Genomic DNA, 25,822 nt, shown 5'->3' on the forward strand with positions numbered 1-25,822 from the left:
ATACTAATCCTGCATTTCTCAATCTATCAACTTTTGATGGGCTCCCCTTTTGGGTGACTCGGATAGAAAAGAATCTGCCTGCAATGCAAGAGGCCCAGGTTCAATCCCTGGGTAGGGAAGATCCCCTGGAGAAGGGAATAGCTACCCATTCCAGTAGCCTTGCCTAGAGAATTTCATGGACAGATGAACCTGGCAGGCTATAGTCCATGGGGTTCCAAAAAGTCAGACATGACTGAGCACCTAACACTTTCACTTTTTTCAACTTTTGTTTGTATTATCTCTCCTATTCCTCTCTTTAGAAGATGAAGATGCCCCTACACTTTCTCCACCTTCCATGTTCCACTTTTTGGGATAAACATTGACTGTACACTTTTGTCCTATAGTTGCAGCCAAGTCTCCATGTCTCCATCCACTGATTAAGTCATTTAATAAGTTTAACATCCTAACCCATGGGCCAGTGAAGAGATGATGCTCCCACAATCAAGGGTCATGAATCTTCTCTTTTTGTTTATATCCTCCAATATGGCCACACTTTAGTTTACCTCATGTGTAAATTATGGTTTTATTATGTGTTCAGCTGTACTACACATTCATCACCTTACCACTGATCCCTGGTGGCTGTTGTTTTTCTTACATTATTTGCCCTTGTGATTAATTTTCCCCAAGTCTGTCTTTTCTTTTCAGTCCCCTTTTTCTCCTGGAGACCTCCACCCCTGATCTCCCCACTACCCTTCTGCTCCTTCCTCTAAGCTTGCTATGCAGCTGTTATGTTGCAAATTTCTTCCACTGCTATCAGGACTCTGAGTTGGAACCACAGACTCATAGACCCCACAATATTCTTCTTATTCTACCCTTTGTTTTTCTAGATATATCTCCAAATACTTTTCAAGGAAAGAATATATAGGAAATAAACCTTCTGATATGTATTTGTCTGAAAATATTGCTTTGCCTTCATGCTTGACTGATGCCTGTCTGGGCATAGAACCCTTTAGACAAAGTTTTCTTTATATCCTCAGTACTCATCAGAGTACTGTCTAGGTAACACATCAGAGGCGTATCTAGGTATGGCTCTCTTTTCTTTAGTTGTTCTAGACATTCAGAAAACTCTTTTAATCCTGAAGAATTTTATTCTTAAACTTTGACAATTTTCTTCAACTACTAAGAAAAAATTTTTTTCATCTCTAACCCTGTATGCAAAATCTTCTAGACTAATTTTCTTTCTCATAGTTTTAAATTTCCTTGTCTTTTTCCCCCTATACTGTAAGAGAGTCCAGTATTTGGGTTTATTTTCTAGTTTTTCTTTAATTAAAAAGTTTTTTTAACCAGTCTTATTTTCTTTAATCTGTAAATACTGTCTTTTATTCTCTAATCACTTCTTTTCTTAGCATTTTGTTCTCATTTTAAGGATATTCTATTTTCTCCAAAATTGTCTTGGCATATTAATTAGTCTTTTTTTTTTTTCCATTGGAATATGGTTCCTTTACAGTATTATGTTAGTTTCTGCTATGCAGCAAAGTGAATCACCTATACAAATACACATATCCCCTCTTTTTTGGATTTCTTTCCCATTTAGGTCACCACAGAGCATAATAGAGTTCCCTGTGCTGTGTGATCACTTCCCATTACTTATCTGCTTTATACATAGTAGTTTATATACAGAGGCTTCCGCAGTGGCTCAGTGGTAAAGAATCTGCAGGATTCTTACAGGTTTCATTACAGAAATGCAGGAGCTGCGGGTTTGATCCCTTGGTCAGGAAGATTCCCCTGGAGGAGGGCATGGCAACCCACTCTAGTATTCTTGCCTGTAGAATCCCGAGGACAGAGGAGCCTGGCGGGCTACATTCCGCAGGATTGCAGAGTCAGACACAACTGAAGTGGCTTGGTACAGCACAGCACAGCCTAGGGTATGTATGACAATTCCCATCCCCCAGTTCCTCCTCCCTTCCTTCCTTGGTGTCCATATGTTTGTTCTCTACACTTGTGTCTAGTTAGAGTGTTTTTAATGCTGTCTTCTGTTCCCTAATTATCTTTCTTTTTTTTCTGGATCAGTTTTTGTTTCTTTTGATCTTTCTTTTTCATGTTCTCCTTGTATGCCTGGTGATTCTTAGTTTTGCATTTCCATTTCAGAGAGAAGGAAAGAGCGTGTGTATTTCATTTGTTTATTGTCAGCAGATCTATTTTCTGACTGGATCTCTCTCCTTGAGAACTGTGAGTGGGATGGGGGTGGGTGTCTGCTAGGAAGCTTTGCCTGAGGGTAGCAAGATGGTGAGCCACAATCATCCTGAAGATTTCTAAATGCTAAAATGACAAAGACTTTATTCTGGTTTGCTGAGCTATTAATCCCATTTTAAAAAGAGGAAATCAAAGCTCAGAGACCTGCCTGTGGTTAAATAGCTAGTAAGTGATGAAGCCAAAATTTGAACTGCTGTTTGCCGGATGAACACTTTTATTCTCATTCCACAAAACCAAATAAATTTTAACGTAAATGGGAAAATCATGTTGCATGAATAAAAGCTCTGTCTTTTCTGTAAATATACACTTTCACATGCTCTACAACTAAAGCTTCCACCTTGATGGCCACATCTTGAGCACCAAGGACTCTATACCTTTCCTCTCATGTAACAGCCATCTTTTCCTCTTAAGCAATTAATCTGCACTCTGCTATTAAAGAAAATGAGATAATTAAATTTCACTCACACTCAGAAGGCATCTAAGCAGAATTAACAGTTTCAGAGGAACTATGAGCTGAAGAGCTAGAGGGAATAATTTATTCCTGGGTTGGGCAGGTCATGAGAAGGTAGAAATTTCTTAAATTATTTTTAGTGGATGTTAAGAAAGTCACATTCTTCCTAATTCTAAGGTTTTGTCCTGATTCTAAAGATCACTGCTTCTTCACTTTTTAAAAAATCTACTTAAAAACTCGATGACAAATAATGACTTTGTTATTAAAAAAAATTCTCTGAAAATTAAAAAATAAGCATGTATGGATCCCCATGGATTGGTTTCTTTTTTTAATGGATAAAATCTTTCTGTTAAGCATCAGAGATTCTCATATTGAGTGAAGATAATTACAACATATGTTGTCCTGTGCTTTTTAAAAAAAAAAATTATTGAAGTACAGTTGATTTATAATGCTGTGTTAATTTCTGCTATACAACAAAGTGATTCAGTTATACATACATATTTTCTTTTTCATATTCTTTTCCGTTATGGTTTATCATAGGATATTGAATATAGCTCATTGAATATAGTTCCCTGTGCTACAAAGTAGGACCTAGTTGTTTATTCATTCTATATATAATAGTTTCCATCTGCCAATCCCAAACTTCCCAGTCCTTCCCTCCCACCTCCCCTCCTTGGCAACCTCAAGCCTGTTCTTTATATCTTTGAGTCTATTTCTGTTTCATGGATAGGTTCATTTGTGTCATATTTTAGATTCCACATACAAGTAATATCGTATGGTATTTCTCTTTCTCTGTCTGACTTATTTCAGTTAGTATATCATCTCTAGGTCCATCTGTGTTGTTGCAAATGGCATCATTTCATTTTTTTAATGACTAATATTTCATGGAATGTATATGCCACATCTTCTGTATTCATTCATGGTAGATAGACATTTGGGGTGTCTTCATGTCTTGGCCCTTGCAAATAGTGCTGCTATGAACTTAGGCATACATGTATCTTTTTGAATTACAGTTTTGTCTGGATATATGCCCAAGAGTGGGATTGTTGGATTATATGGCAACTCTATTTTTAGTTTACCATGTTGTTCTACACAGTGGTTGCACCACATGAATTGGTTTCTTAATTCAACATTCCCCACACCTTTTAGGGATTTGATAATAAATATTCCATGAAAAATGCATTCCCAGGTCAAATAAGTTTGATCAGCTCTGGATTAAATGAAGTTAGTTTTCCTTTGCAGCTGCTCTTCTCAGAGCAGCTTTCATTGGTACCTTTCATTGGTAATAGGCATTGAGAACAGCACATTTTGGGAAATGCTCAATTTAGAAAACACATAATTTGAAAGACATTGATTTAATTTATTAAAGAGCCATTTTGCTTTCCTTTCCTCTTCAGAGACATGTTCTCAGTTACTCAGCTTTAGGCCACATGTACGGTGATGTAGTTTTTCATGACCGGGTCACGTTGTCTTTATTTTGGGTTGGGTAACCTCGCTGCTGTGTTCATTTTTGTTCTTTGCATTTGGGCTATCACTACCTCTTAGTTTTGCAACCATTCCTTATGTCCTTGAAGATGCTATATGTTAATGCCTTCATTTCCTCATGTACAAAATATGAATCCACAAACTCATTAGGTGTTCATGAGACATGAAAAAGAAAGATTATGTGTGTGTTCAGTTGCTTCAGCATGTCCTACTGTTTGCAGTCCCATGGATTGTAGCCTGCCAGGCTCCTCTGTCCATTTCCATGGGATTTTCCCGGCAAAATAGTGAAGCCCTGACCCAGGGATTGAACCTCTGTCTCTTGTATCTCCTGCATTGGCAGACATATTCTTTATTACTGAGTCACCTGGAAAGCCCCATGACAAAGAAAGATTTCAGCCTACCTATTATCTAAAGCTGACAGTAAAGCATTTGAAATAAAGTTCCTGCTTGTGGAGAGTTCTCTTGGGATTGATTGTCTCAGCCCTCAGAAGATGACATCCCATTATAATCAATAACATATTGAAAAATATATAAAGACTGAAGCTCTAGGATAGTCACAAATGTACCCATAAGAAAGTTATAGGAGGATTGCAATTTGTATAAATACAGAGAAAGGCAGATTGAGACAATAACTCTGATTAAGGTCCACCAGTGTCTTGATGAAGGATTTCCCATGTGTGGCCAGATACCATGTTTGTTATGACTTTGACATCTCCTCCTCCATCCATTATTTTGGCAGCACTGCCCATCATTTGTCTGAGTGAGAATTTCAGAGTCATCCTCACCCTTTGGCTTTCCTGATTTGAACAAACCCCTTTTCCACTGACCAAATCCATCCTTTAAGATCTGGCTCAAAGCCTTGACCAGCTCTGGCACTTTCTAAATAAATGTATCCACAGAACCAGCATTCTTTTAAGATTCAGTGGCCCAAGCCTTATCCAGGATTAATGACTAGTGGAATAGAGAGCAAACCTATGTGAACTTCATTTTTTTAAATCTTCAGTTGGGAAGCCACTGCTCTAGCCTGTATGACTGCCCTCCCCTCATCTCCACCATCTTTGGAACAAGGGTCACAGGCCATTTCACCTTCACGTCAGCACTTTAATATTAGCAGTTCCTAAATCTATTTCTATCCATACTTAGACTCATCTTATTAGATTGAAAGCCTGGGGTGAAGGGAAGAACCCTTCAATCTTATGATAATCTTCTGAAGCTACATTTTAATTTGTCTCAAGAAGTTAAGGGGAATGGGGATTCCCTGGGGTCCAGTGGTTAAGACTCTGCATTGCCACTGCAGGGAGCATGGGTTCCATGCGTGGTTGGGGAATTAAGATCCTTGCAAACGAAGGCGTGACTTAAAAAACAAAAGAAGTTAAGGGAGAAGTTTATTTCCTCCTTTCAGATAAGTGGGGGTAGTCAGAACTATTTGGATTGGTGGGGTCCTTACCCTCCGGGCTTCAGGCTTCTCGTTGGAGAAGTATTCACAGGGATACAACAAAACTAGTAGTCAGGGTAGCAGGACAACTAAGCAATTTTATTCTTACTCTAACTTTATGTCACCTCAACAAAAGATCCTCAAGTACAAAGACTTGTGTGGAGGGCCTTGGGCTGGGCTGTTAGAATCCTTAGTGAGGGTAAGTGCTGTAACCTGGTTACCCACTTAATGGTTCTAGTTAGAGATCTTATGGAAGCACATAATCCAGTGACTAGAAGGTTAATTTTTCACAGGCTTAAACAGTCGACCCCCAAACAATGAAAAGGTTAGGGGTACCAACCTCCACAGAGTGGAAAATTCACGTTGAACTTACCGTTGTTGCTCCACATCCATAGGTCTACGGATTCAGCTGACCACCCATCCTGTACCCTGCATATCCACTATTGAATAAGGGCTACATTTAGGTGGACACAGTTATTCAGACCTGTGTTGTTTGAGGGTCAGCTGTCCTTTCAGGAGCATTACCTCTCACTTAGCCCATTGTGAGTTTCTCCAAGAAGCTTCTTCTCAGGGTCTGCTAATGCCTCCTCTAATGGATTATTTATTGAACATGACCACTTACATGGCCAGATGCTCCCTTTGCTTTCAGAAGCCTCTCACCCTATTCTGATGGATTGATTTGGATATTTGCTAACCTAATTGTTTTAATTAGATCCTTAGTCTCTGTTCTCATCAGGATAGTCTTAAAAAGCACAATCCACCAACACTGCCCTACTGTATAGCACAGGGAACTATACTCAATATTTTGTAATAACCTATAAGGGAAAGGAATCTGAAAAAGAATATATGTATACACATATGTATTATATATATTAAACGTATATATATGTGTATGTATAACTGAACCACTTTGCTGTATACCCGAAGCTAATACAACATTGTATAAATAAGCTATGCTTCAATTAAAAATAAATTATGAGACTTTATTTTTTCTAATGTATTTAAGGGTATGCAAATCCCATGGACAGAGGAGCCTGGCAGGCTACAGTCCAGGGGTTGCAAAGAGTCAGATATGACTGAGCACACATACATTCCCCTTAAGTATTGCTATATCCCTCTTGTTTTGATATGTGCCATTTATATTATCATTCAGTATAAAAACATTCTAATATCATTATGATTTTTGTCTCATTTTCTCACTGCTTAGAAAGCACTCCTATGCTTTCTTTCTAAGTTATCTTTGTTATTGGTTTGTAACTTAATTTCATTGGTGAAGTACATAGTCACATTTTGAAATGTTCCATGTGTACTTGAAAACTAAAGGTTTATTCTTCTGCCCCCCCCCCCAAAAGGCATATTCTACCCCATTCTAACAGAGCAATTCTGCAGAATAACTATAGATCTATTAATTCTCTGGTCATTCCTTCAAAACTTCACAGCTGCTTCCTCTGTGATACGCTAAGTCTCAGTTTTTCAGTCTAAGATTCTACAGGGGCAGCACATAGACTCCAGGAGGTACTGATAGGAGCCCAGTTGATGGTTTGTGGCCTTTGGTTAAATACTCTGCCCCTGTAAACCATAGTTCAGTTCAGTTCAGTTGCTCATTCGTGTCCGACTCTTTGTGACCCCATGGACTGCAGCACGCCAGGCCTCCCTGTCCATCACCAACTCCTGGAGTTTACTCAAACTCATGTCCATTGAATCACTGATGCCATCCAACCACATCATCCTCTGTTGTTCCCTTATCCTCCCGCCTTCAATCTTTCCCAGCATCAGGGTCTTTTCCAATGAGTCAGCTCTTTGCACCAGGTGGCCAAAGTATTGGAGTTTCAGCTTCAGCATCAGTCCTTCCAATGAATATTCAGGACTGATTTCCTCTAGGCTGGACTGGTTGGATATCCTTACCATAGTTCCTCTCCTGTAAAATAGGGATAATGACAATGCCTACCTCATTTGGTTGTTCTGTGCATCCAGTGAGCGCATATGTGCATGTAAACACTCAATATTGTTAGCAACTATTAAGCCTGTGATGAACTATTGTTAAACCCTATCATTGTTTTGCAAAGTCTGCCAAGGATAACATAACACTGCTACTTCTATGGACTTTTCACAAGATTCTGTTCTGGGGTCAAGACGAGGTTAGGAATTAAGCAGCATGAGGTCAATGAAGACTCCTAGTTATTGATGTTTAAATGAACCCGCTTTCAAGTGCCCAACAGGCAGAATTGGCAGGAATAGTCTCCTGAAGAGTAGATAATCTCTAGACATATAAAACAAGGCCAAGTGGTTTAAAAGTAGGGCTAGAACAACAACGCCCCTGAGGGTAATCACAGGGACTTTTTGCTAATGTACCTTTGGCCTTACCTGTAGGTGAAGAGGCATAAAAACAGTTGGAGCAATTGTAGAAACTTAGACACATAAGCAGAAATCTCATACACCTCTGTGTGGAGGTATACTTTTCAACATTACATGTAGGCAAAGCCAGATTTGCTTTAATTGGAGCTTGTAATTGACCCCACAATGCAAGGAAGTATTCCACTGGGTTCCTGAGTTCTACAGCATAAACACTGCTGAGATTTGAGTATGAAAAAATTACAAAGCAAGTATTTCCAGGACCCCAGAGACATGACCTAAGAGTTTCTTTCTGAAATACAATACCAGAAAAAAAATCCCATAATTATAAACATCTTAAATCTAAAATAATAGTTATGTTTGACTCATGAAATATTTAAATAATTCATACTGAATAAGAATAGTTGCCATTTGATCGGTCCTTACACTAGATGCCAACTCTGTATTATATCTTTACAATATTGTTCTATTTATTTGACAGCAAAGGAGCTGTAATCATCATTCACATTTTACCCATGAGAGAAGTGAGAATCAGAAAGTTTAATTAAGTTGCTGTAAATCTCACTGCTAACAGAAACAAAACAAAGATTCGCACCAGATTTGCTGGAACCAAATCCTCTGCTGTTAACTATTAATATAAAGGATAGTTCACAGTCATCCTGTGAAGGTCATTTTCAGAGCAAATTACCCAAATCCAAGAATAGCTTTGCTTTTCGTAGCACATGTGCATATATTCAGTGCATCTGAAGGAAGAACTTTTTGAATAATTAGAATGTAAAGGCATTAGAGATCTAAAAGTTAAGTGAAGGATTGCAGAGCCATGCTCCAGAAGAAAACAGAGATTAAAGGACGTGTGTTTGGTGTCTAGGACTACTTTTTGTCTGAGGGTCAACTTTGAAGGCAGTGATAAGAGGATAACACAAGCTGTTGGCAGCCCTCTAGGGCTCAGGTGATGACAAAAGTCCATAAAGAAAAAATTAAACATAATGAACACCCATTATTAGGATTGGAATCTTGGGGAGTGTATACCCCCCAAATGAAAACTATATGCCCCTAAAGGTACTTTTCTATCATTTAAAATTCCCCAGTATGTGAAATTATATAAAGGTAATCCTAAATTGCTAATAAGCCTAAAAACCTGGCAGAAAGGGATGTACTTCTCTGGAGAAAAATAATATCACTGTAGGCCTCAAATTACTTCTGAAAATTATTTTGCAACAATGTCCAGCATATGAAAAAAAATTTATAGAAGGAGGTATGAAAATATGAATGACTTGTCAGCAGAAAAAAATAGATGGTAGAAGTATAGGGGCTCCAGATAAAGACATCATTAGGCACAAACTTTAAGATAACTATGATGTCTAAATTGAAAGCAGGTAAGATGGAGAATTTTAACAGAAGATGAGAAACTATGAAAATGAATCAAATGGAAACTCTAGAATGAAAAAACGTATTTCAATCAAGAACTCAGTAAATGTCTTAAAAGACAGATTATACACAGCTGAAGAAAGAATTAGTTAACTGAAAAATACATTAGAAGAAAATATTTAGAAAGGAGATTTAAAAGACAAAAAATTAAAATTTTGAAAGACAATAGAAGAGAAGACAGTGAGAAATTCTAACATGCATGAAATTGGAATCTCAGAAGAAAAGGAAAGAGAGAATGAGTCAAAATCAATAACTAAAAGCTATCGAGAAAAAGGCTAGTTCAGTTCAGTACAGTCGCTCAGTCGTTTCTGACTCTTTCCGACCCCATGAACTGCAGCACACCAGGCCTCCCTGTCCATCACCAACTTCCAAGTCCACTCAAACCCATGTCCATCAAGTCAGTGATGCCATCCGTCTCATCCTCTGTCGTCCCCTTCTCCTCCAACCCTCAATCTTTCCCAGCATCAGTCTTTTCAAATGAGTCAGCTCTTCACGTCAGGTGGCCAAAGTATTGGAGTTTCAGCTTCAGCATCAGTCCTTCCAATGAACACCCAGGACTGATCTCCTTTAGGATGGACTGGTTGGATCTCCTTGCAGTCCAAGGGACTCTCAAGGGTCTTCTCCAACACCACAGTTCAAAGGATCAATTCTTTGGCACTCAACCTTCTTTATAGTCCAACTCTCACATCCATACATGACCACTGGAAAAACCATAGCCTTGACCAGATGGACTTTTGTTGGCAAAGTAATGTCTCTGCTTTTTAATATGCTGTCTAGGTTGGTCATAACTTTCCTTCCAAGGAGCAAGTGTCTTTTAATTTGATTGCTGCAATCACCATCTGCAGTGATTTTGGAGCCCCAAAAAATAAAGTCAGCCACTGTGTCCACTGTTTCCCCATCTATTTGCCATGAAGTGATAGGACCAGTTGCCATGATCTTAGTTTTCTGAATGTTGAGCTTTAAGCCAACTTTTTCACTCTCCTCTTTCACTTTCAACAAGAGGCTTTTTAGTTCCTCTCCACTCTCTGCCATAAGGGTGGTGTCATCTGCATATCTGAGGTTATTGATATTTCTCCTGGCAATCTTGATTCCACCTTGTGCTTCTTCCACCCAGTGTTTCTCATGATGTACTCCGCATATAAGTTAAATAAGCAGGGTGACAATATACAGCCTTAACATTCTCCTTTTCCTATTTGGAACCAGTCTGTTGTTCATGTCCATTTCTAATTGTTGCTTCCTGACCTGCATACAGGTTTCTCAAGAGGCAGGTCAGGTGGTCTGGTATGCCTATTTCTTGAAGAATTTTCCACAGTTTATTGTGATCCACACAGTTGAAGGCTTTGGCATAGTCAATAAAGCAGAAATAGATGCTTTTCTGGAACTCTCTTGCTTTTTCGATGATCCAGCGGATGTTGGCAATTTGATCTCTGGTTCCTCTGCCTTTTCTAAAACCAGCTTGAACATCTGGAAGTTCATGGTTGGAGAATTTTAAGCATTACTTTACTAGCGTGTGAGATAAGTGCAATTGTGCGGTAGTTTGAGCATTCTTTGGCATTTCCTTTCTTTGGGATTGGACTGAAAACTGACCTTGTCCAGTCCTGTGGCCACTGCTGAGTTCTCCAGATTTGCTGGCATATTGAGTGCAGCACTTTCACAGCATCATCTTTCAGGATTTGAAATAGCTCAACTGGAATTCCATCACCTCCACTAGCTTTGTTCATAGAGATGCTTCCTAAGGCCCACTTGACTTCACATTCCAGGATGTCTGGCTCTACGTGAGTGATCATACCATGGTGATTATCTAGGTCATGAAGATCTTTTTTGTACAGTTCTTCTGTGTATTCTTGCCACCTCTTCTTAATATCTTCTGCTTCTGTTAGGTCCCTACAATTTCTGTCCTTTATTGAGCCCATCTTTGCATGAAATGTTCCCTTGGTATCTCTAATTTTCTTGAGGAGATCTCTAGTCTTTCCCATTCTATTGTTTTCCTCGATTTCTTTGCATTGATCACTGAGGAAGGCTTTCTTATCTCTCCTTGCTATTCTTTGGAACTCTGCATTCAAATGGGTATATCTTTCCTCTTCTCCTTTGCTTTTCACTTCACTTCTTTTCACAGCTATTTGTAAGGCCTCCTCAGACAGCCATTTTGCTTTTTTGCGTTTTTTTTTTTTTCCCTTGTCCATATTCTTTCCATATTACCTAAACTACTGTACAGACTCAGTGTAATCTCTATCAAAATTCCAAGGACATTTTTTCACAGAAATATTAAAAAAAAATCTAAAATTTATAGGGAACCACAGAAGACCCTGAACAGCCAAAACAATCCTGAGAAAAAAATAAAACTAGAGATAGTCACATTCCCTGATTCCAAACTATAATTACAAAGCCTTGATAATCAAAACAACACAGTATTAGCAGAAAAATAGAATAGAAATGAAAGCCTAGAAATAAATCTCCACATATATGGATAATTAATTTATGACAAAGAAGCAAAGAATATACAATGGATATAGTCCCTTCAATAAATGATGCTTGGGAAAACTGTAAAGTCACATTCAAAAAGAAGACTCTAGACCACTAAAGATCAATTCACCAGGATGATATAACTGTCCTAAGTATTTATGCTTTTAATAAACATATCTTCAAAATATATAAAGCAGAACTTGAATTATAAGAAGAAACAAGTAAATTCTTAATTATAGTGGGAAGTGTTAATGTGCCTCTTAGATATGATTGCAGAAAAAATATCAGTAAGGATAAAGAGCTTTGAACAATAATATTAGAAATGTGATATTATATATATATATGCACATATGTATATATTGTGGTGTTTAGTTGCTAAGTCATGTCTGACTCTTTGTGACCCCATGGACTGTAGCCCCACCAGGCTTCTTTGTCCATGGGATTCCCCAGAAAAGAATACTTGGATGTTAAATGGAGTAGATTGCCATTTCCTTCTCCAGGGGATCTTCCCAGTCCAGGGATCAAATCCGCACCTCCTTCATTGGCAAATAGCTTCATTATCCTTTGCCACTGAGTCACCAGGAAAGCCCATATGTATTAGAGAGAGAATACTATACCAACAGTAGCAGAATACATATATTTTTCTAGCATAGATAAAGTATTTACAAAATTGATCATATATAAGACCAGAGAGTATGTCTCAAAATTTTTCATAAGATCAAAATTCTAGAGTATCTTCTGCAATCATAGTGCAGTTGAACTAGTCAACTGCTAAATGTTAACTAGATAATTGCACGTGTTTGGAAGCAAAGAAATATGCTTCTAAGTGACTAGCATGTTAAAGAAGGAATCACAATGGAAATTAGAAAATACTTTGAGTTAAATGATAATGACAGTTCTATACATTAAAGCTTATAGAATGCAACTAAAGTTGTGCTTACAGGAAAACATGTAGCACTAAATACACAAATTAGAAGAGAAGGAAGATCAACTATCAGAGCCAAGCATCCAACTCAAGAAGAAAACAGCAAATCAAAATGAAGTAAATTAGAATGAAGGAAATGATGAAGATGAGAACAGAAATGAATGAGGTAGAAAAGAGAGGAATCAAAACAGACAAAAGGCTGTTCTGTGAAAATAATAAAATTGAGTGCTGGTGATATTGACTTAAAAAGAGAGAGAGAGAGAAACCATAAATATGCAATGTAAGGAATGAAGAGGGGAATAACTACAGACCCTACAGCTACTAAAAAGACAACAAATAAGTAAACATCATGACTAGCCCACTCAATTTGAAATTTTTCATGACTTCCATGATATCTTTGTAGAAACAAGCAACTTACCAAAATTGACAGAAAGTAGACTTAAAACTGTTAAAAGTCAAATTAAAAAAAAAAAAAGTCAAATCCATAATTAAACTTTTTCCTTCAGAGAAATGCCTAAGCTCAGATGACTTTACTGGTGAATGCCACTAAATTCTTAAAGAGGAAGTCATTCCAAGATTACACCATCTTTCCCAGAGAATAAAAAGAAAAAGAGGTACATGTCCCCAGTTCGTTTCCAAGGGCTTTCTTAGCAAAAGCTAATGAACTCACTTCAAAACAGGAAAATTTTACTCACTTATTCATGACCATTGGTGCAGAAATTCCCCTCCCCCACAAAAAACAGCACATTGAATCTATAGCAAGTAACATATTACCACTGACTTTTATTTACTCCACGAATATAAGGCTGGTTTGACTTTTGAAAATTAATCAATGTAATTCACTACATTAACCATCAATAGAAAAAAAAAGTTAGATAATACAATCAACAGGCCACAGAAAACATTTCATAAATTTTAGCTACAACTCATGATTTCAACAAACAAAAATTAATAGCTATAAGGTTAACAAAGTAGGAATAAATGGAAAATTCCCTAATCTGATAAAGGATCTACTAAAAAACCCTAGTTTGAAATCAGGAATAAGACAAGGATGCCCACCATTACTGTTTCTACTCAACCTTGTAGTTAAAGTTCTAGCTGGTAAGTTAAGAAAAGAAATAAAGGTGTAAGGATTGCAGTGGTTGGGAAAAATCACATGATGATGTTGCTGAGTTATCGTGTACATAGGAAATAAATAAAGCTACAGACAAATTATTAGAATAAATAGCATAGTTTAATCAAAGGAAAAAATCTAACACATTATATGCAAGATCTCTATGGACATGAATATGAAACATTAACTGATCTAAGTAGAAATCTAAATAATCAGAGTAACATAGCATGTTCAGGTATCAGAAGACAGTATTATTGATGTATTAGTTCTCCAAACAGATCTACATATTCAAAGCATTTTCTGTAAAAATGATAAGAGGATTTTTGTGTGAGTGTGTGTGTAATTTGTTGATTCTAAAGCAATGATAAAAAACAAAGAACTAGGAAGAGAAGAATATCTTAAGGGAGAACAAAGTGAGGGTCGCTGCCTCTAGGAGCCATCGAAGTTTATTATAAAGCTATAGTTACTAAAAATGTGGTACTGGCCCAAAGAGAGACAAATAGGTCAATGGAAATGACAGGGTGGCCAGAGAAAATGGCCTGAACCAGGGCCGGAAGACATACCTAATCTTGGCCACTTGTGTGATGGCTTCCCTTGATTCAGAGGCTCTTCAAACTCTCCCTGCTGATTCTAATCTGCAACTGGGTTTGAAAATCATCTCCCCCAACACAATACACACCTCTTTCTTCCTAAGCGTGGAAGAGCACTGCAGTTTTTTATTTAAAACTGGTTGGGTATATCATATCATAAAAAATTCTGAAATCCCATTTGGATTTTCTGTCTTTGCCCCAAATTCTACTCTCTTAAGCTGTGGCCCCTTCCCATTCCTTCTGCCTCTAGCCAAGCTCTTCATTTCTTCCTGTACTCCTGTTATTACTATTTTCTTTTGGAGAACAATTTCCTCCTTCCCTCAGTTTCCCTAACAGGTCTATCATCACTTGCCTAGCAAACAGAAACCTTTGTGAGGACTCAGTCTTATAAACTGAAAGTACTTTTCTTGGCTGCGCTGGGCAGCATGCAGGATCTGACCAGGGATTAAACCCATGCCCTCTGCAGTGGTAACTGAGAGTCTTAACCCCTGGACCACTAGGGACGTCCTAAGACTACTTTTAATTTAAGATTTCCCCATCACCTATTGCTGTGCATGGCTTGGATTATCTTCCACTGAACGTTTTCAGTGCTGTGGTACAGACTGTGTGAACGCAGACTCTGCTCCCCATGTGCCTCTCAACCAGCCTTGTGAAGCAGGCTTCCCAACACTCACCCTATCAGTGACAAGGTGCCCCTCAGCACCAATACCTCAGCAGCCCTGGCTTTGTGGGCTGTGACCTCGGCAGTGACACAAGGCCCCACACCTAGAAGGGTCCTGCCCTTGGGTTAATACTTTTCTCTCATCATCTTGAAATTCTTCATCATTTATGAACAAGAGGCTCCACATCTTCGGTCTGCTCTGGGCCCTGCAGACAATGCGGTCAGCCCTGTGCTGCAGGAAGGGCTTGCTCGATTTTATAGCAAAAAAAAAGCCTCTGGGCTGAGTGCTCTGTGCAATACTTTCTCTGGTTTCTCAGAAACCATTTCCTCTTTTCGATTCTCAGTTATCCCCCTGGGTTTAGCAGCTGGGTGTATGAGTGCTGCTTTACTGAATCTCTGATGTTCATTTCCTGCCCACTTACAGTGTTTTCACAACAGCCGAACGCGGCGCTTCACCACCTGGCCCTAATCTCTTGCCCTGGCCTTGGCGCCTTTTTCTTCTGCTTTTGCTCCCACCCTGAACACGACCCACTGACAGCTCCAGCCCTCCTCCCCAAAGCAACACTTTGATGACACAGAACCTCCTCTGTCACCAGGATGTGACCTGCATCTTGCCTTTGTGCTCCATCCTGTGCTTTTCCTTCTGTCTGGAATGCTTTCCCATTACTTCCAGCTACACTCTGGCTCTCATTCCTTTAGGCCCAACCCACAAGTTAGCTTCTGCATTAAGAGAGCCTCAGACAGGACTCATCACCCCCTTGCTCCTGCTCCTATAGCTTTGAAGACATACCTCTGTCATAGCAGGTGATTCAGCATGGCATACAGACCTCTTCCATCCTCTGTCACACACCTTATTCTGGATGAGTCAGTTCTTGACTTAGAATATGAGTCAGTCATTTTTTCTAGAAGATCTCCCTAAGTACTTGCATTTCCCTAGACTTACCACTAATCACATTATAATATAATCGCTCCTTTTTTTTTTAAGCTACTTGTTTATTTATTTGGCCTTCCCAGGTGGCACTAGTGGTAAAGAATCCACCTGTCAATGCAGGAGATGCAAGAGACATGGGTTCGATCCCTGGGTTGGGAAGATCCCCTGGAGAAGGAAATGGCAACCCACTCGAATACACTTGCCTGAAAAAAAATCCCATGGACAGAGGAGCCTGGTGGGCTACAGTCCATGGGACCGCAAAGAGTCAGACATGACTGAGCAGAAGGACATTTATTTATTTGGTTGCGGTGGGTCTTAGTTGTGGCAATGCAGGATTTTTAGTTGCAGCATGTGAGATCTAGTTCCCTGACCAGGGATCGAACCTGGACCCCCTGTATTGGGAGTGCAGAGTTTTAGCCATTAGACCACCAGGGGAGTCTCTCTCCTTACTTCTTAATGCACTGCTTGGCATGTACTAGATGCTCAGCAATGTTTGTTCATTTATATATATATATATATATATATATATATATATATGAAATGATTTATGTACTCATTGAGAGTATTGTCTTGGGTCCTGAGCCCGAGACCTGGGCTTGGTTAAGTAACCCCACCCTTGACTTGAGGTCGCATCCTTCAGAGAAGGATGACAGAGATGACAGTGTGGGGATTCGGGCTGCCACTCACTTGGGCCCAAAAGGATGAATTTCTCTTTATGCTGTAATAAACTTCATATTGTTGTCTAGAGAGTGACAGAAAGTAATGTTAAATTCATAAAAATGTAACTATCTGTGCCAAGTGTATGGAATTATAATATGCGTCACAGGAGAGTTGGAACTTTGGAAAAACACTGGGAACTAGCTCTTGAAAGAGCTGCTGTCTTGACGGCAGGGTGGGTCTGGCCCTGAGGCCTTGGTGCTTTCATCAGGCCTCCTCCCTGGCCTCACTCCCACCCTTCTCCCAGGGTTTTGGGCCCCCATGTTCAACTTCTCATCGTCCAGCTCCCTCCTTAAAAACCCGGGCGGATGTAGCTTTCTTTTGGGAAGGTTCCTGCCTCCCTCTCTTGTAGTGGCCATTTTCTTGCTCGTGGCTCCTGCCTTCTGAAGCTCCCTTCTTCCAAGAGACCAACGACCAGGTGGAAGAAGATGGAGTTTCTTTCATCCCCTGTCTACTTCCTCCTTCTAAGAGACGGACTCCGCTTCATTGTAAGGGATTCCCAACCCAACAAGGAGATCCCTCTGCCAAAGGTGCCAAGGAAAACTGCTTGAGCTTGCAAGTAATTCCAGGTATTGAGGACCAAGAGAGGTTCAGTGGCGCTGAGTGTAACTGTGCTTACTGTAAGCCAGTGAGATGCTAGGAAGTTGCAGGGAGATCAATTTGGGATTCATAAATATAAAGAGGGATGTTGTTCAGGCAGAGCTAAGCGCCATTAAAAATGGAACAGGATGCCTTTTGAGAGAGTGCACCACTCATCATTAGAAATCTCCACGAGTGGGCTAAACACACCAGGGCTAACAGAGAGGGAATTCCTGCTTGGGGTTGGAGGTTAGCAAGAGAGCGCCTCCATGGTTCCTCCCGACTTTCAAGCTTCTACAATTTCATTATAGAGTTCTAACCTTGTAATACAGTTTATATTTCAAAATCCTGTTCTTAATTAGTTGTTTTTCTGAACTCCTTCTGAAGTAAATCAGCTTCATACAGTGGTAATTAGTTTATTGGTAGAAACAATGGCAGAGCCTAAAACATGCATATTTTTTGCATATGTGGCAAGGACACAAGAAGGGCTGACTCTTATTGTTCCTACACTATTTTCCAGAAATGAGATCTTCCAGTATCCCTGTGAGGGATGTAACAGTCACTTAACCAGGTTAATAAATAACATGGAAATAAAGAAACAATTATTAATATGGAATATTAAAAAAATGCTGGAGCTGGATTAATCAATCTTCAGACAATTGAGGCTGCATGGGTTTCTTGTTAACTGATCTTACAACTGGAGTGAACCCAGAAGGCAAGATTGTATTTAAGAGAGAAAATATAGGCTTTGCCTTTGGGGAAAGTGTGTGTGTGTGTGTGTGTGTGTGTGTGTGTTCAGCCGTGTCTGACTCTTTGCGACCCCATGGACTGTAACCCACCAGGCCCCTCTGTCCATGGGACTTCCTCGGCGAGAATACGGGAGTGGGTTGCCATTTCCTTCTCCAGGGGATCTTCCCGACCCAGGGATCGAACCCGTCTCCTGTGTCTCCTGCATTGGCAGGTGGATTCTTTACCACAGTGCTACCTGGGAAGCCCGTGGGGCACATCGTCTGGGACATTCATAGACCTTACTGTAACAGTCAAAACATGATTATAGTGGCTCAGCCAAAACAGAGTCTTGTTTTGTCCCCAAAAGTCTCGAGCTAGGTGGTGGTTCAAAGACGGCACAGTTATGTGAAGACACCAACAAGGGCATGGCCTCCTTCTAACTTCAGATCTGCCGACTTTAGCTTGTGGGTTTTGCCTGCAGGGTCCAAGGTAGCAGTTCTATCTCAGGCCTGCAGTTGCATTCTGGGAGAAAGAAGAAAGAAGTGACCTAGAGGATAAAAGTCTGCCTACTCCAGGAAAGTGAAACTTGCCAAGAAGTTCCAGCCGACTTAGGCTTCTGTCTCTGGCTTGAGCTGTGTTCCATGCCCAGTTCTTGCTGCGAGAGCGCCTAAAGAATATAATTATTTCACCTGGCTCATCACTTCCCCAAACTTTGGTTTTCTTAGTGAAAAAGAGGGCAGATAGATACTGGGTAGGCAAGCGACCGCCATCACGTGTTTGCTCCAAGCTCCCAGTGAGGTGCCCTGCTCTCTCTGTCTTCTAGTTCTAGACGAGAGCACTTCTGCTATGAACTTTGAGGTCTGGAGATGCTGCTACCTGATAGACTTTGTGAGGATCTTATACTGCTGTCCTTGGCCCATCAATGTTTAACTATCAAGATGTATATTTGAACATATTCTGTGTCTTTAGGACATGAGCCAGAACTGGCCCACCTGTGACCTCAGTGTCCTCTGAGGCTCTGTGGGGATCATTAGCTCTACACGTGAATGCTCTCTGGTGCCCCGGAGAAAGGAGTCTGACATGCAGTCATGTCATGACTTCCTTACCACGTTTCCCCTTAGACCTAAGCTGCGTCTCCTCCTCCTGGACGCTACTCTTGCTGTCCGTCAACACCTAACCAAACAGCAGGTGCTCCTGTTGGCAACACGCCAACACCCTGAGATTTGTTCACGCCAAGGAGGGGGGCCTCCATTTACACAGGAGAAGATTTACGGCTCCCCTGCTGTCCTCCAGGGATTCCTGTCTGGCAGCGCTCAGGAGGACAGCTGAAGATAGAACTCCAACATTTTAGGGCTGTTGGAGACAAAAATGTCCAACCCAGCCTTGGTCACTAGATCCAATCTGCGTTCTTTGGTTTGTGACACATAGCTGTTCTTTTTTACTCATCTGTAATAAACAAAAACAATGGTAACATCCCTCATGTGGTTTTAGGAGGAATACACAGAATTGATAGAACCCAGTATATCATAACATAGAAATGTTGGCCATACTCCCAGGTGGAGCTAGTGGTAAAGAACCCACCCACCAATGCAGGAAATGCAAGAGATGCAGGTTCAATCCCTGCGTCATAAAGATTCCCTGGAGGAGAGCATCACAACCCACTCCAGTGTTCTTCTTTGGGGAATCCCATGGACAGAGAAGCCTGGTGGGCTACAGTCCATAGGGTTGCAAAGAGTTGCATGCACACATTCTCAAAGGTTTAGAGTCCTTGAGTCTTTACATGATGGTCAGTGCACATCTCAAAGAAGCACAACAAAGAGCCAATGGGAATATTAAATTTTAAGTCAGGACAGTTGGTTCTTGTTAGCAGTACCAAGGGATCTTCTCGTATCACAAATAAAGGGATTGTCCCCCAAGTAGGTCAGCATGGCATGAAATACATGAAATGTGATAGGAATTACTTTTCTGATCCACTTTTTGAATTGTCTATGCTTTTTCCGTCTGCATTTTCATTTTCAGTACACATGCTTTGTTTCTTTTTAAAAAAAAAAAAATTGTGGTGAGCTTTAGACACAATAGTCTTTTGTAGCAGATGTATAAGGAGCAACTAAGAACAAAAAGGAAGAGATGGTTGGATGGCATCACTGACTCAGTGGACATGAGTCTGAGCAAACTCCAGGAGAGTGAAGGGCAGGGAAGCCTGGAGTCCTGCAGTCCAAGGAGTTGCAAAGAGTCGGATACAACTCTGCAACTGAACAACACCAAAGACATATATCCATAGAATTCTTATGCAAATCAATTTTTAAAAATAAAAGTAACCTTTAATTGGACACTACTTTAATTCTCTAAGCAATGCTATAGTAGTTGTCCACATTTTGAAGTTGCCTTGTTTGGTACTTGAATGGCATGAAAAACTTCCCTCTGCTTCCCTCCCTTCTCCCAAGGGTCATTTCCCCCACTCTTTTCTCTGCCCTGCCTGGCCTCTGACCTGCCCAGCTCTGCTGTTTCCACAGACTTCTGAATCTAATTAATGTCTTAGTAGCTATATAAGTGAATTATGTAGGCAGGAGGATGTTGGAAACTTTGAGGAAGGTACATTCCTTAAGGAAAACATGATTTGTTAAAAAAAAAAAAATCCAGAAGGCTGCTCAGGGAGGGGGGCAGAATGTCAGTTAAAGGTAAACTATCAGTAACATTGTTACACTCATTACATATCTGCTGCCTGATGAGCAGAGACAAGCTTAGGCGCATCTCTTTTGACATGTGGGCAATAATCAGCCATTATGGAGTCTGGCTGAAGGGACAGATAGTCTGAATATGCCCCTATTGCAAACTGGCCTCGGCCACACCACTGGGTACTGGCATTCCCTCTCCTCCCATCCCTTTTCTAGTCAGTTCTCAACCATTCCTGGGGAGTATGTCCTTAGATGATCTCGGAAATGACCCCGGCAGAAGGTTCTCCAACTCTTCAGAACGTGGGCAGGCAAGGGGGAGGGGCCAGAGGATACTGCCAGAGAGCCCAAGGCAGAGATGGTCCCTATGCCCCAGGTTTCCATGGAAACATAGGAGGAGTGATGACAGCCAGCACAGCCACACCATCTGCTCAGGACCTGGTGAATGATGAAAAAGATAGAAAAAGAAAGGCACCTCAGATCCCAAGCTAGAGCCACTCTAAGATAGCAGTGGAGAGGAAAGCCCGGAGGACTCTTGAACTCCCAGGTGGATTAAAACTGGAGCTGTCTGGGGAGGCTTGACATATTAGCATGTCGTTTGCAAGCAGAACGCCTAGAGGGCTGATCCTGCCATCCCTACAGACAAACATAAGCATCCAAGAAGCCTCAGGAAGGAGACACAGACTGATCACTGCACGCCGGTGCCATCCGCAGTCTGGCCGAAACAGGAGGGAGGCTGTGGTGAACACAGTGCTGGCGGAGGCGGGGCAGGGCGCCCACCACCTTCCTGCAGGACCACCTGCACCGCTGACTTTTGTCCAGGCATATCCTTCCAGAGGAATGGTGGGATCGGAAAAAGAAAACTCTCACCTGGTCACAAAAGACCTCTGAGCTGCAGCCAGGTCTTCAGAATAAGGCCTGAATTAATAAAGCCATGTAAGGACTCTTTTCTCTCAATTTGTATCCAAAAGGTGATCTTAGTCGGACACCACAGGTTTACTCCTGGGTCTGTTTAGGAGGTTTCCAGTTCCAGGTTGGCAGACTGTGAGTGAGGCCCTAGCTAAGTCCCCTTGAATGCCTGCCCCAGACTGAGTAGCATTCATTTCTGGGTCGTTTTCATTCAGAGATGTGGCCTAAACAAACAAACCTGACCTAGGATGCCAGCAGCCCCTCTCACATAGCTGCCTCCCCTGGCCGCTCTCTGAAGCTGGGCGCTTTTGTTGAGCTTTCTGTAGTAGTGTCTCATTTATCTCCAGAGAGAGAAAAGTCCCTCCAGCCTGACTGCCTTTACTATGCACAGAAACTATATCAGCTTCATAGGAAATACCAGTTTTATTTTTATTTTTAACAAAGGTTATCTCTTACTCCTTTACAAAAAAAAAAAAATCCTCCCTTTTAGTTCTGGCATTTGAATCCCAGGGTGTCCAAGCACCACCCTCCTCCCTCTCTCCCACCCTCCACACACTTTTTGGTGCTTTTTATTCAGGATTGAATATTTTGACATAAGTGCTTGCTTTGGTATGTGTACCAAAACATACCACTGGCTGGAGGATAGTAAGAACAGCTTAATAAACCTGATAAATAATAATAATATTTAGACCACACTATAAAAGCTCTCATTAACTGTTCTACATTTTACCTGTGAATGATATAAATTTCTTTCCATGACAACTTAGCAAAGCTGGCATCTATTGATACAATATTATTTGAGTTTTTTCAAGAGGCCTTATTGTCCCACTGGAGACTATACACAAAAACTGGAAATAAAAGTGTTCATGTAACTTCCCCTGTGTTAGAGGCCCCAGACTGAAAACATGAGCTATTCCTGAAGAAAAAAATGCCTACTACCCACGGTGAAATTGCTTTAGGCTCAAATTTACCCACTCATGAGCACGAGAGACTCCGTGTTTAAATTCAAATAGAAATCTATCTACCCATTCCTCTGTGGCTTTGGGGGAAGAGGTCTTTTATGAGGGAACCACTCTGCCAGCTCCATAACCCTAGGGCTTTCTCCTTTCCCTCTTCCAGGACCGTCTAGTCTATGTATCCTAAGCTTCCATGGTGTGGGCAATTCTGTATCCTGAGCTTAGGCCCAGGATGGGAGTCCCAGTAAACTGTTCTGTTTGTTCTTCAGCCTTTCTCCATTGTATAAACAGACATGTGGGAAGGGAAGGGAAGGGAAGTCAGATCCCTGAGAAGGGTGGGAGGTCTTTCTGGAGAAGCTTCCCGGCATGCAGCCGGCAGCCCTTAGCCCAGGGACCGGACGCTCCTCTTGTTGGGGAGTGGAACTTGCAGTTAGTTGTTCCAGAGCGGGGCTGTTTTCTTGAGCTCTCCTCCACCCTCCACAATGCCCCCCGCCCCTCCGCCCCTCTGCCTTTGTTCCTGGGAACACTGTCTGGATGCTTCAGCCATCTCACTTTTGCCAGAGCAAACATTTGCAGCAAGGCTTATGCTAAGGAGACGTTGAGAAGACAGATTCCACCTCCCTCCCAGTCTCTCCAAATACACCCTGGACCCGGTCCTGGGAAGAGTGCTTCACACCTATGTGTTCCCGCATATTCACATTTCTTTGTTCCTCCTAGCCTTGTTACTACCTTCAACTAATGAGGGAGGTCTTTAGGGGCTGGGAGTTATCAGCTTGTAAAATAACAATTCTTTTCCCTCAGACTGTGTTGAGGGAAATTCCTTTCTGTCAGACTCTGCCTTCCTTTACTGTTTTACCTTCTGCACATTAGTTATGGATGCTAATAAAGGAAGGACTACATCAGAGCTGGGGGAAGGCAGCAGGGGGCTGAGCGTTTTTGTAATCCAACCCCAAACAGGAAAGAATTCTCCTTGGTCCTTTCTTCTCCTGCATGTGCTCCAGACTTAGTTTGTTAATCCTCATTCAGAGGTCAGGGAGGTGAGGAGGGTATAATTCCTAGGCTTGCCTCCAGATGGAGGGATCCTGTGACTTACTTCTACCCAAGGGTCTAGATTTCTGGCAGCCTCCGGGAGTGGTTCCTCTTGTCTAGAATGAACAAAAGGGGAGCGTGCCAGAAGGCTCCCTATGGCGGGGCCTTGGGGGGTTGGGTGCAAGGGATGGGTCTTACCCTGCCCTGTACTCTCTCCAGGAAGTCTTTGGGAGCTTGGGTCAGGCTCCCAGCGCTGTGGCCAAGAGGATAGGAGAGTCAGGAGACAAAAGAGAGGTTCTGGGTTTTGGCCAGCTATAGAGAAACAAACAGGGCTAGGGCGCTGGTGGAGACGCCGGCTTCTCATCCCTTACACAAAAGCAAGGGAGGGGGAAGTGATCTTTAAAATCCAGGAAGTAGTAATAATAATAAGAACTTGGATTTTTAGGAGGCACAGTGACACTCTTTCATTCTTCTGTCAGACAGAAGATAGGGCTGGAAGTTTGCAGTCAACCCCCAGAGGCCTGTCCGCCTTCCCTGAAAGAAATAGAAAGGAGATGGGTTTCCAGGGTCGGGCCAGCTGGAGCACTGGGGATGGCGGTACCTTCCTCAAACTGCAGGTCCCCTCAGAAGAGGTTTCATCCCCGATCCCCTTGATTTAACGTAACTTACTGGCTCCAGATATTTTAAGCGGTTTGTTTACAGCGCTACTGTAGGCTGTACCGCCAACTCGCTCCGCGCCTGGAGCGGCCAGGGCATCTCCCAGCACCCACTCAGGTCGGCAGCCGCCCCATCGCCCGGCCCGCGGCGGGGGGCGCCCGACCGGATCAGCTGAAGACCGGACCCCCCAAGAAGTGTGTGCATCCGGGGGTGAGGGGTGGGGGGCGGGAGGCCGGGCGGGGCCGGGGCAGAAGATGCGGCAGCCGCGGACGAGCTGTGCATCTCCGACCCTCCGCGCCGCCGCCCGCCCCTCGGCCCGGCTGGCCGGATCGCGCCGGGCGCCCCCGGGAGGCTGGGGTCGCGGCGCGGAGCGGTACGCGGGGGTCGGGGCGGGCGGGGTGGCGCGGCCTGCTAGCGGTCGGGACCCGGGGGAGCCGCGCGGGGAGCGCAGGGGCGCGCGGGGCGGGCGCGGCGCGGGGCTCACGGCGCGCGCGCGTCTCGGCCTCGCCCGCGCACACGCGCCTCCCGGAGGAGAAAGGCGGGCGGGCGGGCTCGGAGCGGCGGCGGCTGCAGCGGGCCGGGCCGGGCCGGGCCGCCGCGAGGGCGGGAGGAGGGGCGGGCGCGGGGCGGGCGGGGTAGGGGGGAGGAGGACGCGGCGGCGGCGGCGGCGATCGCGCCGCTCTCTGCGGAGTGTGCCTGCGCGAGCCGGCGAGCGGGTGAGTGCGCTGGCCGCTGCCAGCCGCCCGGCCAGCCCCGAGGCGGGAGGGGGGAGCCGGGAGCCCCGAGCCGGGGGCGGGCAGTGGGCGGGCGGCGGCCCCTCCGGCGCGGCCGGGATGCACCTTGAGCGGCGCCTTTCGTTGCAGCGCGCGGGCGGCCCGATCCTCGGCGGCGGCGGCGACGGCGGCGGCGGCGGCGGCGCTGACACCTCCCACCATGGACAGCTTCGACTTAGCCCTGCTCCAGGAATGGGACCTCGAGTCGCTGTGGTGAGTCTCCCGTGCCCGCCGCTTGGGCGGGCGCGAGCGCGAGGGGAGACCGTGGCGGCCCGCGCGCCCTCACCTGGGTCGGGGGTTCCGGCGACCAGCCACCGTGGGGGCGGGGAGGGTCCGGGGCGCCCGCCGCGGCGGCTTCTTCCCGTCTCCCCCGGGGGGAGGCCCGGCCGCCCGCTAGTCTTCTCGGCCCCCTTTCCCGTCTCCTCCGCACGGTGCTGTTGGCCCCCAGCCCCGGGGCCGGTGATCTGGGGGAGCCAGGGGCAGAGCGCAGCCTTGATAATGCACCGATTTCTAGAACGTGTCACTAGTGCCGGGGATCCACCCCTCGGTTCCCCCACCGCGCCCCCGCACCTCTCACCTCCCTTCCCTCCGTTTGCGCACCCCGTCCTCACATCAGCGACCCCCTGGAGTTGAGGCTGCAGCCAAGTGCCCTTAGAAGATGCTCCAGCCTCGCGCCTGCCGGCGCCGGGTCCTGGCGGCCGCAGCCTTTCTGTCTCTCCCACCCACTCCCACCC

General features: G+C 43.4%; 1 protein-coding gene across 1 annotated transcript in view; it reads left to right on the forward strand.

Moving 5' to 3' along the window:
- The first annotated feature begins 24,431 nt into the window (after positions 1-24,431).
- Positions 24,432-25,822, forward strand: part of AFF3 (ALF transcription elongation factor 3) — a 558,198-nt gene continuing 556,807 nt past the window's right edge. Inside the window, exons 1-2 of the mRNA XM_065929723.1 lie at positions 24,432-24,509; positions 25,179-25,301. Of these exons, the coding sequence (XP_065785795.1) occupies positions 25,249-25,301 (53 nt within the window). The 5' untranslated portion in view covers positions 24,432-24,509; positions 25,179-25,248. The remainder of the gene's footprint in view (positions 24,510-25,178; positions 25,302-25,822) is intronic.

Source organism: Muntiacus reevesi, chromosome 3, assembly GCF_963930625.1.
Source record: "Muntiacus reevesi chromosome 3, mMunRee1.1, whole genome shotgun sequence".
In the NCBI taxonomy this organism is placed as follows: Eukaryota; Metazoa; Chordata; class Mammalia; order Artiodactyla; family Cervidae; genus Muntiacus; species Muntiacus reevesi.